Source organism: Sciurus carolinensis, chromosome 12, assembly GCF_902686445.1.
Source record: "Sciurus carolinensis chromosome 12, mSciCar1.2, whole genome shotgun sequence".
NCBI lineage: Eukaryota > Metazoa > Chordata > Mammalia > Rodentia > Sciuridae > Sciurus > Sciurus carolinensis.
The window spans coordinates 104588748-104601755 of record NC_062224.1 but is presented as its reverse complement, the minus strand read 5'-3'; the positions used below and the strand labels follow the sequence as shown (position 1 = coordinate 104601755).

At 47.7% G+C, this 13008-nt stretch overlaps 1 protein-coding gene across 1 annotated transcript; it reads left to right on the top strand.

The window, feature by feature from the left end:
• The first annotated feature begins 1949 nt into the window (after positions 1-1949).
• On the top strand, positions 1950-4049 carry Ier5 (immediate early response 5). The gene has a single exon (XM_047521793.1). The coding sequence runs from the start codon at positions 2156-2158 to the stop codon at positions 3092-3094; it is 939 nt and encodes a 312-aa protein (XP_047377749.1). The 5' UTR covers positions 1950-2155; the 3' UTR covers positions 3095-4049.
• The last annotated feature ends 8959 nt before the right edge of the window (positions 4050-13008 follow it).

The following is a 13008-nucleotide window of genomic DNA, read 5'->3' as shown; positions in this document are numbered from 1 at the left end:
TGAAATTGGCCAACCATAGACTAAGACCTCTACAACTGTGAGACCCAAATAAACTTTTCCTCTTCTAATTTGTTCTTGTCAGGTATTTGGGGCACAGAGATGAACAGCTGACCAACACATCGTGTAACTGCTCAACATACACTACCAGGTTTTGTAACTGTTCTTGTAATTATTTATCTTCTTCTTTATGTGGACTGAAAATTCCTAGAATGGAGGAACTCTAGGTCTCATAGTCTGTGTCTCAGTTACCAGCAATAAATTGTTGGTAAAAATAACATTACTGATGGGGTTTTGGTGGCGCAAACCTATAATATCAGCCACTTGGGAAGCTAAGCCAAGAAGACTGAAAGTTAGAGGTCAGTCTGGGCAACTTAGCCAGATGCTATCTCAAAAAAAGAAAAAAAAAGTAACACTACTGAGTCATCAAGTCCTCTGGAAGCATCCTGGTTATGAACTGGCCATGTTAAAGTCCACCTTTCATGAGTATTTCTCTTAAATCAATGCACAGCTTGGCTAAACCCTGATGTAGGATCAGGTCAACTGTTTGGATTCCAAGAAAGTTATGCTTATTCAGATTGTAGCTGAGAGTTGTCATTTGTTTTCTGCATGATACAGTAGATGTATAGGAGACTTTTCACTTTAGAGTTGAAGAAACTCAAAGGTTCTGAGGTTATTTACACAGAGTCATCGGGCAGGTCTGTGTTGGAGTTCAGGTGGGACTAACTAGGATTGACTCTTCACCTTGCCAATTCAGGACCCTGTACAGTGATTTTACCCTTATGCCATGGACTTGTAAGAATCAGCAGATGGAGTCCCAATGACCTGGTGGTTGAGGCAGGAGAATCCCAAGTTCAAGGCCAGCCTCAGCTACTTTGTGAGACCCTCAGCAATTTAGTGAGACCCTGTTGCAAATAAAGAGGACTGGGAATGCGGGTCACTTGATAAAGCACCCCTGGGCCTAATCCCCAGTGCCTAAAAAATAAAAATTAAAATCAAATCAGTAGATGTACTAAGTTGTTGACTGACCAAAAAATTCTAAAACACCCTTCCTCTATACAAAATAAAAACATGACATCATTATGGGAACCCAGAGCTTCTCTATTTGTATTTTTAGAACTTGCTAGATTTTCCCAGTGGCAGATTAGTCAGTTCTTGCGTCGAAGAAAAATCTCTGTGGAGAAATGTGTAACATCTTCCATTTACCTGGCAACTGGATTTGTTCTAGATTCTGGGGAACAAGTGACAGATACCAGCTTTAGTGAAGAACGACTAACTTGGGACCTAGACAGAATTCCTTGATAAGGGGCCAGAAAGTTAAGAACTTCTAGAACCACCCCCTCCCCTTTTCTTTGAGGTTAGAATTGTCAGTTCCTAAGAATTTGTGACTCTAGTGAGCAAGGGACTCTTCCACAAATATCTGCCAAATGCGTTGTGGTGACAGTTTCCTAACCAGTGTTATCCCCTGCCGTGTATTGCCATCATCTTCATTTTTGTCAGAACTGACCTAGGTTTCCGGGAGTATGCAGGTGGAAATGGTGGGAAGGGCGTGGTTGTCCTGGGAAGAATCAGGACTTTATCTTGGAGCAGAGTGCTCCACCAAACTCCGATGAAAGTTCAAGGGTTCCATCCGCTTTAATTCTGGCAACCCAGCACGCAACCCAGAATCTTTACGAACATCACTGAGAGCTCCCAGTGCCTAGTACCGCCCCAGATCCCAGGCCCCACCGTGGGCACTGCTTCGTGGCGGCCAGCAGTCGCCCCCTTTAAGAGCCTGCTCCGCGGGACTAACGTTCGAACCGGCCCCGACGCTCCTCCTCCGTCTCCGATTGGCAGCGCGCGGCGCACGAGGGCGCGCCGACCAGCCCGGAACGGTTGGCGGCGCTTCGTGATTGGCGTTCGAGGAGTCTATATAAAGCGCCCGGCGGCCCAGCAGTCTCAGTTTAGCAACCGGACCCGAAACTACGTGGTGGTTAGATGAAAAGAGGGGAAGAGGGCAGCGCGCGTCCCCGGAGTGATTTCTCTTCGGAGCCCTGAACTGGCGAGGCTGTACCCGCTAGGCGGACTTGTTTACACCTCCCGCCCCTCTCCCAGCTTCTGAACCTGAGCCGGGGCTCACCCCGACCCCTCGGTGCCCGCCCAGTGCAGAGGAGGCAGGATGGAGTTCAAGCTGGAGGCTCACCGCATCGTAAGCATCTCTCTGGGCAAGATCTACAACTCGAGGGTCCAGCGCGGCGGCATCAAGCTGCACAAGAACCTCTTGGTCTCGCTGGTACTGCGCAGCGCCCGCCAGGTCTACCTGAGTGACCCGTGTCCCGGCCTCTACCTGGCCGGTTCCGCGGAGACCCCGGTGCCGCCGCCGCAGCAGCCCGGGGAGCCGGCGGCCGGGCCCCCGGCCGGCTGGGGCGAGCCACCTCCGCCCACCGTCCTCGCCGCCTGGCCGGAGACCCAGCCGCAGCCGGAGCGCCCAGCGGTCCCAGACGCGCCGCGGGCGGGGGACGCGGAACCAGCGGGCGCGGTGACCGGAGCTGGGGGCGCTTCTCCGGGCCGAGAGGCGGACGCAGCGGAGGCTGCCTGGGGCCGCGTGGCGGCGGCCGGGGGAGTCTCGGACTTGCTCCCGGAGGGGCTGCGCGCTGCGCGCCGCCCCTGCGGCTGCCCCGCGGGAGGGGAGGACCGGCCGGGCGCGTCCCCCCGCGCTGACTGCTGCTGCGCGCCGCGGCCCGCCGAGGATGAGCCGCCCGCGCCGCCCGTGGTGTGCCCCAGGAAGCGCGGCGCGGCGGGAGCGGGCGGCGGCCACGCGGGCTGCCCGGCGCCGGACTCGACCCCGCTGAAGAAGCCGCGCCGGAACTTGGAGGAGCAGCCAAGCGCGGGCGAGGAGGACGGCGAGGAGGAGATGGAGACCGGGAACGTGGCTAACCTCATTAGCATCTTCGGCTCCAGCTTCTCGGGACTCTTGCGGAAAAGCCCCGGGGCCGGCCGGGAGAAGGAAGAGGCAGAGGAGAGCGGCGCGGAAGCCGCCGAGCCCGGGCAGATCTGCTGCGATAAGCCAGTGCTGAGAGACATTAACCCCTGGAGCACAGCCATCGTGGCCTTCTGAGCCCCGGCCCCGCGCGGGTGAGGTCGAACAGCGGCGTCCCCAAAGCCAGGCCCGGGCCGCGAGGACGCCCCAGGGACCGCAGGCGCTGGGCGCGTCGGGGAGACTGCTGCTGCCGGGCAGCGCTCACTGCCCCCGGCTGGGCAGCCGGGCTGTGCCGACACTTCAGGTCTCACGGTGAGACCTGGAGTCGGAGGCTTATTGGAAGAGGACGATCGTTAACTTTTGTGTATGTGTATGTCTGTGTGTCTGTAGTTTGTCTTGTTGAATTAAGACTTGTTTGTCCTTCCGGAATGCACCACCCCTTCCCCGGGGCTTACGACTTTGGGGGCAGACAGGGACTTTCCTCTGCCGGCAGCAGAGAAGGAAGCGGCCACAAGGCTCGGGGCCGGGGAGTTCCCCACTCGTTCTTGGGGGAGGGAGGGACTTTACACACACCCCTCGCATGAAAGCTAGGACCACACCAGGGCCAGGAGTGGCGTTTCCTCCCAGGACTTCCTCAGACTAGAGGGACTTGGTCTGGAGTGCAGACCTGTGGTACTGCTCGCCCTCCCCACCATCCTCCCGCACGGAAGAAACGTTTATACCTGTGATCGCTCTGGGAAAGGAATATTAAGGGACCTTTGCTTCCCCACAGGGGGAGAAAGCTTGACGAACTTCACAAGAGTTCAAGCTTAGAAATACGGAGTTTATAGAGAAGAGATATATTTTTAAAAGCTCTAGCTCAGAACTACTACACAGTGCTTTTAAAAAGTGTTTAATGAAACAAAGTTTACAGACAGAAGCCCTAAGTGGAAAGACCTTATGGTTTTGTAGATATGGTGACTCCAGTCTTTGTTGTATAAAGGTTGGGGGAGCTGATAAGGTTTTTGTACAGTATTTTCTCCTTTGTTGTATTGATTTTCGTATAAAAAATGTAACTTTACGTGTCTAACACGTATTAAATATTTTGAAGCAATTTCACTGCCTCCTTTTCTAATCACCTACTTGGGTTTTGTGGTAAGCTAAGGCCTGGGCTAGAAAATTTAAGGTGTGGTTCCTCCTATCAGTCATTCACAGGCTGAGAACATTGTTTACTGACTTCACCAAGTATCAAAAGGGACAACCTTAAGGTTTTACCCCTCACATCCTAGGACTGCTGTTACATACCAGTATCAGTGACTGCCAGTGTCTTGAAACCTGCCACTACAGCTGCCTTTTCTAAAGTCAATTTAGGCCATTTTGATTTTCTACAGCCCAATCTGATAGGGTCTAATGTTTTTAAGTGCCAACTTTAGAAGCCCTTCCTACCCACATTCCATGAAAATTTTCTTTTCGTTTCCTGTTGAGCTAATGCCATGGATCATTAGTTTTGTGTTGAAAGGGGGAAAAAAGTTGCTAGCTTACTTTAAGAAGCCCATTAGAACCGGACAAGAGGCTGAGAAGGCTGACTTGTCCAAGTGGCCAGCTCCACCTCAGCATTCCACTAGATGTCAGGATGGAAATTTTCTTTTTTTTCCCCCCTTTTATTGGTATAGCTGTAGAAAGTAAATGAACTGGTGAAAGTGAAATTGAAATTTTATGTGTCAAACGGAAAAGGAAAGAGGCCAAGGAAGACTAGGTAAATACTCATTTAGCAAAACTTGATTTGCTTTTGTCACCTAAATGACATCAACATTTGGGTCATGATCAACACTTAAGTGATGACAGCTAAGTCATTTTACTAAGACTACTACTTTTAAGGGAACTTTGTGTCTAAAGCAAAATGTTCAATATATGAAAGGTTTTCAGTAATCTCAGAAGCTAACCAGTTGGAGAGTGATGTTTTAAAATGTGGTTCTCAACTTTAAAAGATAGTTTTATGAGCAATTAGAGTGTTTAAGAAATGGAAGAAAATGACGAAAGAGACTTTAAATAAAGGTTCTGACCTTTGAGCAAAGGGGGCATATAGATGATACTTTAGCTAAAGTCCCAATTATAAGAACACTTGTCATAGCTGAATAGGCTATCCCTTTGATATTTCTACAAATCTTATTAGTGGTTCCTTAAGCATAGGTATCTTGTAGTTTATGTTCCATCAATATGCAGAGAATAAAAATTCTCTAATTAGGGTCTTGATAAATTGACTTGTTTTTCTTTCAGAGATTAGCTACTTAAGTTCTGTTAGAGCCACCAAAGATCAACTGAGTGTTTACTGTTTAAACTGAAGTTGTCAAGGACCCTAATTCTACAACTATTTCCTGTTGCTAGAAAGTAATTATTATGCTTGAACAGCTATCTGCATTTTATATTTGAAAGGGGGTAACATTTGGTGTGTTAAAGAGAGCTGTATGTTTTGGATGAGACTAAAGTTCCTGTTGATCCTTGATATCACATTAAGATGAACCGTGGGACCATGTGTCTGCTTAATTTAGAGAATGCAAACTGGCATATTTGATAAGGGGATAAAGCTGTGCAGGAAATTTGAAAAAAAAAATATTTTTGTTGCAGAAGCAGCTTAGTGTAATGGTTAGAGCATGGGCTCTGGAGCAGAGCAGGTTGCCTAGGGTTTTGTATTTCAGCTCTGCCAACTCGGCTCCGAAACCCTGGACAAGCTGCTCCATCTCTCTGCGTCTCAGTTTTTTCAAATGCGAAATTGGGATGACTACCTACTTTGTAGGATTGTGAAAATTAATGAGTTAATGGTCTTAGAAAAGGACCTCAAACATTGTAAGCACTCAGTTGTTAATGTAAAAGTGAATTCTGTGTAGAAAGCAGGCAAACTATGGTAAAAGAATTGTGTATATTTGTAGGAAAAGAGGGGGAATGGAAGATCTATTTTTAAACTCTATCTGAATGCTAAGTTCTTTAATTCTGTTTTGCTCCGGACCCTTGGCAGTCACGAAGCTTTGTTCTACCAGCGTAATTTTGTTGCTATGTATGTCTCAGACCAACCCTGTGACTCCTGGATTGCATCAAACAACTCTATTTTCAGGGAGGAGTAAGCAGGAATGAAAACTCCCAAGGAGCAAAGTTCTTGTTGACATACAAATGTGGATGAGTACAGAAAAAATAGCTCACAGCTATGTTTTTAGCCTGAATTGCTTGGGCATAGAATGTTTCTAAGCCATGCTCATTGATAGGTCCTGGAAAGGAGCCTTCCTGATGCCAAGATAGGGTATCACATAACTAAATCAGAAGCAGTGTGACTAGAAACAAAGCCACAGATTTTTCTGTTGTTTGTTTTTTGGGGTTTGTTTTGTTTTTTCTCTGCTAATTTATTATTATATCAGAACTTTATAGTTAACACATGGTAGTTGGGTTTATCCTGACAAAAAAAGTCATAATTTTAATACCCATTTTTGGACCACTCTGGGAAGACCTGGTCCCTTGATCAAATTAACCATAGCTCTGGTCTGCTCTGGAAAAAAAAAATATTTGGTGGTGCTGGGTATCAAACACAAGACCTTACAACATGCTAGGCAAACTACTTCCTCAGCTTGAGGAAAAAAATTTTTTTTGACTGCCATGTAGAAGCCAGATGTTTAATGTACTTTTTGACAAGTACTTCAAGAAGATCACATTAGTAGGGAATAAATGTGGTAGATCTTAGTATAGTATTTCTTAACCACATTTCTTTAAACCTATCTTCCCTTCCAGAAATCGATTGTATTTGGGGAAAAGAACTAAGTCTGGAAAGCTTGAACTGCCCATCCAAAGTGACTGGGTCTTCTCTTTGGCAACTAATAACCCTACCATTGGTCCTGCCCATTACTGATTCTATTTGGGGATGAGAAGTGGAAGGCAGTGGGTCACTGAACAACTTCTGCAGTTGATAGTGAGAATGAAGTTAATGACGAAACGGGTCCGTGTTAGCACTGGGTTAATCTAAGTCTCTTCAACTCACTGGGCATGACAACCTAGCTTACAGCCTGCAAGACCAGTCTAAAGGCTAACACTCACTGTGACATGGAGTTTGATGGATGTGTATTTCATGTGTATATATATATATATATATATGTATATATGTATATATTTACATATATATATATACATATATATTTACATATATATATATATATGTATATATTTACATTTTTTTTAAGTAGAGTTGGTCCAGTTGACTGAATAACCGAAGGATTTCTGATCTCTTGCCCTAAATATTTCATTCTTGTCCTGTTTGTGAATTTTTTATTCGCCTAGGCTCCCTTTTATCCCAGCAGTTCCTGAAAGACGATGGGAATGAAAAGAAATGCTGATCCAACCTTCCCGCGACTATGAAAGAAACCCTTGCTAGGAGGTGCAGTGCTCGGGTGGGGAGCGAGGTCGGCTTCCCAGGATTTCTGGCACACTTTCCAGTAATGAGCAGTTTGTCTCTCAAGCCTTTGAACCATTGTTCACATTTAAAATTCTACCCAGTGGAAAGTCTTAGGAGGAAAAACATGGCAGGAGCAGAGCTGCTGTGAGGAATTGCTGCAATCTAAACTCATGCCCTTAGAGGTTTTCAGTAACAATTTTTGAGGGTACAATGGAGAATGAATAAGAAAGAAAAGAAAGTGTAAACTACATCGATGGAACACCTCCTTCCCGACCCAAACAGGCCTTCTCAATGCCAGCCAGCACCACAACCCTCCCCCAGTGGGAATGAAGGTTTTAAAAATAAAATCCCTCTGTAGAAACTGCTCTCTCCCAGAGGAATAGAGCCCAAAGCGACTTTGCTGGACTTCAGCCTGGGGTTTGTCTCAGACCTTTGGAATCCTGCAGGCAGGGAAGCAGAAGCCTCCAGGGACTGCATTCCTGAACTGGCCTTTCCCTCTCCCCTACTCTGCAGATCAACAGCAGCCTCCACCGCTGGAGACCGCTCACTTACGGGCAGGTGAGAAAGATAATTAGCTACCAGCTTTTGGAAACTGCAGGAAGAAGGGCTGGCTGTTATCACTGCCACTGAGAACATCTCCAGCCGGTGAACGTTTTGAGGGACTGGCCTGGGATGCTTGTTGGCAGATCTACTTAAGAGGTTTTTATAATGAAGTGTTCTGGGACCAGGTCACAGGAAGCCCCTAGGCCTGTGTGATAAGCCATATCCCTTAGGGACAGGATGAAGGCGAGAATCAGTTGCCTCTTTCCCACCCACTTAGCGCCAGGTCAGCCCTGGCCCCAGCCCTCTGCGTTTTCCCTATGAACTGGCCTCTGCCAGGTTTCCCTAGCCCAGTCATTCCACCAGATCCAAGGCAAGGCTTCCCTCAGCTCTTCTGAACTCGGCTATGCTGAAAGCCTTGTGTTCCCACTGCTTATTCCTCAAGACTTGAGGCAGGGCAGCAGCTGGTAAACAAAAACAAACAATTCTGTTCCCTCTGCAAATCTTGTTCCTTCTGCTTCAGAGCACAGAGTCTGAAGTACAGAGTTTCCTGGGCTGCTCTCCACGCTCGATCCCCTTCCTAAATCCAGGATGCCATCCATCAGAGTGTTTCTCCAAGTCGCTCTACACCTATTTGGCTATTTCTAGCTAGTCACTATATCGTCCCAGTCTTTGTAGAATAGGTGTTTCCATCAGTACTGTGGCTGTTTCGTCTTTCCATTTCTTTCTGGGGCTTTCTGGGGTTTTTTGTTTGTTGGGGGCAGTATTGGGATTAATCCCAGGGCCTAGCACAAGCTAGGCAAGTGCTTTACTACTGAGCTATATTGCTGGCACTGTTTCTTTTTCCCCCTTGGAGACAAGGTCTCAGTAAAGTATCCATGCCAGCTTTGAACTTGCAATCCTCCTGCCTCAGCCTCCTACTAGCTGGGATTCCAGGTGTGCTCTGAGTTGGGCCCAAGTCGTTTTTCCACCCTCTGAGGGTACACTGTTCACTGCTTGCCGGGTTTAGAGCCGGATTGTGCAGGGAAGACTATGTGACAGCCTGATGAAAAGGCGCAAAGATTAGGACTGTCCTGGCCATGAGACTCACAGAGTCTCCAGATGCTCTGCGCCCTGGAGATTGAGCCACAGCTGTGGTCGCTGGAAGTCATCCTCTTTCCAGTGCCTCATCAGACCCCCAATTCCATCAGAACGGAGGAGCAGGGAGGAGAGCAGCAGCTGGAAGCCTGCTTGGCTTGTGGCCAGGTGCAGGAAAGGAGAGGCAGCGCCAGGAGCCTGAAGGTGGGCTCCGCGGTATTTCTGCTCCTCCTTCCTCACTGAACTACATGTACCGCTTTCTAGAACAGATGATGAATCACAGAACCAGTCAAATGGAGAAATCCAAAAGCGCCTCTTTGCCTTGTCTCCCGGCTCCAGTCTTTCATTAATAGAGACTTACTACAATGAGTTACTAGAAGTGGGAGAGGGGAGCAGCTATTTGACATTGCACAACAAAGATGACCAACAGGAAGTGAGCTGAGGCCTGCAAAGCCACGGGGTGGGGTAAGGTCTTCACAAGGACCTGCGCTGCAGCAAGGGCTCCAGGTCCGCCCTGGGCCAAGTGGATCGGGGGCAGGACACCCCACCCGCTCTTTTCTCCCCTGCTTTTCTTAAGCTGCAGCTCTCATTTTCTTCAGGCAATCTCCAAGTTTTATTTTTGGTTTGGAAAGGGGTGAAAGTGCCTTGGCATCTGCATTTATCAGCTCGCCCTCTCTCCCTCTCCCTGTCTCTCCCCCTCCCTGTGTGACCTACTTTAGAGACTAGAGTGGCTTTCATTTTTATGGCCATGGGAGAAATCACTAAAAGCAAAGATTCCGTTTCAGAAGCTGAAGTTGAGGTACACGGGACGCTCTGCTGTGGTTGTTATTGCTCTATAATTTCTGTGGCTTTCTCCCCTCACCCCACTCGGTCTTCAAAATGTCTTTTAAAAGGCGCTCCTAGTCTGCACTGCTGAGAGCAGCTGTAAAGATGTGGTGTGTGGGCGACGGGGCGTGGGGGCTGGCCCGGCTGTCTGCTTCCCAACCTTCCAGTCACCTCACCCTCAGGCCTCCTAGCACGGGGCTTCAGGCTCCTTAGGGCTCCAGAACGCCCTCCTGAGAGGAGACAGGGGAGTCTCCTACTTCTCACGGCAACAGTAAATAAGGTCCAGAACCTGAGTAGTGGTCATGGAGAGGAACCAAGTGAAAGCAGCCTTCAGAGTCACCCCTCCCTCACCTGCTTCCTTGAGACCCCTCTGAGCAAGGGGCTGTGAACTCGAAGCTGAATATGTGACTCACTACTTAGAAAGTCATTCATCTTACTTGGTGTCTTTCTTTTTTATTTTATTTTATTTTTTCAAGTATTTGCTTGCCTCACAATTGTGATTAGAAGATAAATAGGTGTTAGTAAAGCAAAGCCTAAAAATAAACTGTAAACAACTCAGCCCTGGGTCCCATTAATTATTTACAGGCACACTCAGAAGAAGTTCACCAATAGAAAATACAAAGATCCAGAGGAGAGAATCTTGGCCCTCAAGGTGCTTATATTCCAAAGGAGATGCAAAAACAAGACAGAAACCCCCAGATATCTGATGGTAGATGAAGTGGGGTCAATCCCCTGCTTCTCAAAGTATATGGTGCATTACTATCTCAGAGCTTATCAGAAATACAGAATCTCAGGTCCTACTCCAGACTCACTGAATATGCAGTTTAACAAGATCCTGGATGACTGGTATGTTAGTTTTCTTAAAAAATATTTTTATTAGTTGTTGACAAACCTTTTATTTGTTTGCATGTGGTGCTGAGAATTGAACCCAGTGCCTCAACACATGCTAGGCAAGTGCTCTACCACTGAGCCACAATCCCAGCCCCTGTGTTGTGGCTTAAAAAGCAGATATTTCCACCTATCTCAGGATCAAGTGTGAATGTGTCTGCTTTAGGTCATTGGAGGCCTAAGTCCCTCTTGCCATTCCCTTTCTGTCAGCTTCTGGGCTTTTCCATATGTTCCATTGATGAGTTCAGCTGTGAGAATAAAAGTCCCACCAGTGAAGATAGAGGGCAGGAAAGCTAAGACCTGGAGACAGGGAGAGGAGGGTTGGGTTGGAGTAGGAAGATGGAGCTGTCAAAGGAACAGTGTGTGGGAAGGCGGGAGTCCAGCCAGGCTATCACCAAGGCACTTGGACAACTGAAAAGTCAAGGAAACTGAGAACAAAATGTTATTCAGCTAAAGATTGTCATGGGTGGATCTGAACAGAGGTTCTGGTAGAAGATGGGGTGGGAGAACCAGATTATAAAGGAAGTGGAGGGAGGATGTGGAGGCTCTGCCTATAACCCCTTCCCCAAGAAATCTGGGGTGAAAAGAACCAAGATGACAGCTAGAAAGGCTCCTGGGTCAGTTGAAGGGGCCTGCACGTGTCTTAAGACAGAAGCAATGGGCGCAGGAACAGCCATAATGAGGATGAATGGGGTTTGAATATACATCGGCTCCTGAAAACGTGACTCTTATCAGGAGAAATACACACGTTCTTTTCCTTCTTCTGTCAAATAAAAGGAGACCAGAGACACTAATAAATCACTCCAGGGACCTTGTTAGTTTCAGCAGCCTGCATTCTCTTCCTCACTTGCAGCCCACAAAGACCCTTACAGCTTAAACTCCAACATACCAGTTGGCAAGGTAACAAACTGCTAGAGATCCTGGAGAATAAAAGGATCGCTCCCTGAAACCCTAGAGCTGCCACTCACTCATCTAAAGATGGGGATTTCTGATGCTTCATCCCCTTTACATGTTTAAAACATACTGCATTGCAGGCATGTGCCGTGAGCATGGCAGGATCTGGTGTTCTTGCAAGAACACCTGTGCACGTGCGCGCACGCGCACACACACACACACACACACACACACACATGCTTGTAGTCTGTGCTCATTTGGAAAGCCAGTTATGAATGAGCATGGGTTCCTGGGTAAAAAAAAATTTCTCTTCTTTCCCTCCCCACCAAGTCTGACCTCATCTGTCTTTTTCAGTGTTATGGAGGATTAATCTGAGGCTGAAAACAGGTTGAGACATGTCCAACAAAGAGGCTCCGGATACTGAGAGTAGACAGAGAGAAGTCAAGCAGTTTAGGTCTCTTAAGGCAACTGAGAGAGGATAGGAGATGAAGTAGGAGTAGGAGAGAGTGGGGAGGACGGATGGGGAAGACAAGAGAGACAGATGTCTGTGATGATTTAAAGAGAAACAGAAGACTAAAATAAACTCAGAGTCAGAAAACAGGAAGAATGTGAGAAGTAGCAAAAGGCACTGGACTGAGAACTGCAGTGCATTCGATGAGACGCAGCCCAGTCCAGATGGGGAAACAGCATTAGCCCCCAGCAACGTCCCACTGAACACGGGAGAAAATGCGGAAGCATTAATGGCACCACTCGGCATGGGGTATTTCGTGTTAAACTATGACAGTGATTTACAAACCAACACCATGACTGGGCCTTTGTCACAGTTTTCTAAAAGGAGAAGGTGAGGCCCTAACTTGTCGGTCTTTGCATGCCTAGACCATCCAGAGACAAAACAACTCAGTCCAGAGCTCCAAATTCCTCCAGTCTGTTTGCTTTCGGTTCTAATTAGTCGCAGCTATTTCTGAAAACAAACAGATCATCTCTCCCATATTCCCGAGCAGGCCTTTCCACACTCCCATCTGCAGCCAGGGCCTTCTCCTGACTGTTGTCTGTTCTCCTGCTTTCGCTCCTCAGCACCAGGCCTGCACATTTGGCTCCCCACCCATCCTTCTTGCCAACACATCCAAAATTCTTGTTCAACTTGCAGCAGGACCTCGCTCATTTCCATTCTGCTTTCCAGCTCCCACTGCTATTAGCTTTGTTCTTGAGGAAACACTCATTCTCCAGTCTGCTCTCCCTTTGCCTTAACCCTCCTCTCCCCCAGCCCTACCTTATAATAGTAATAGGCCGCTCATCTTGCAATATGCTTTTGGTGATGTTATCAGTTTCTGACTCAACAGCTTCTAATGGGCTAGGGGTGTAGCTCAGTGGCACAGCACGTGCCTGGCATGCATGAGGCCCTGGGTCCAATCGCTAA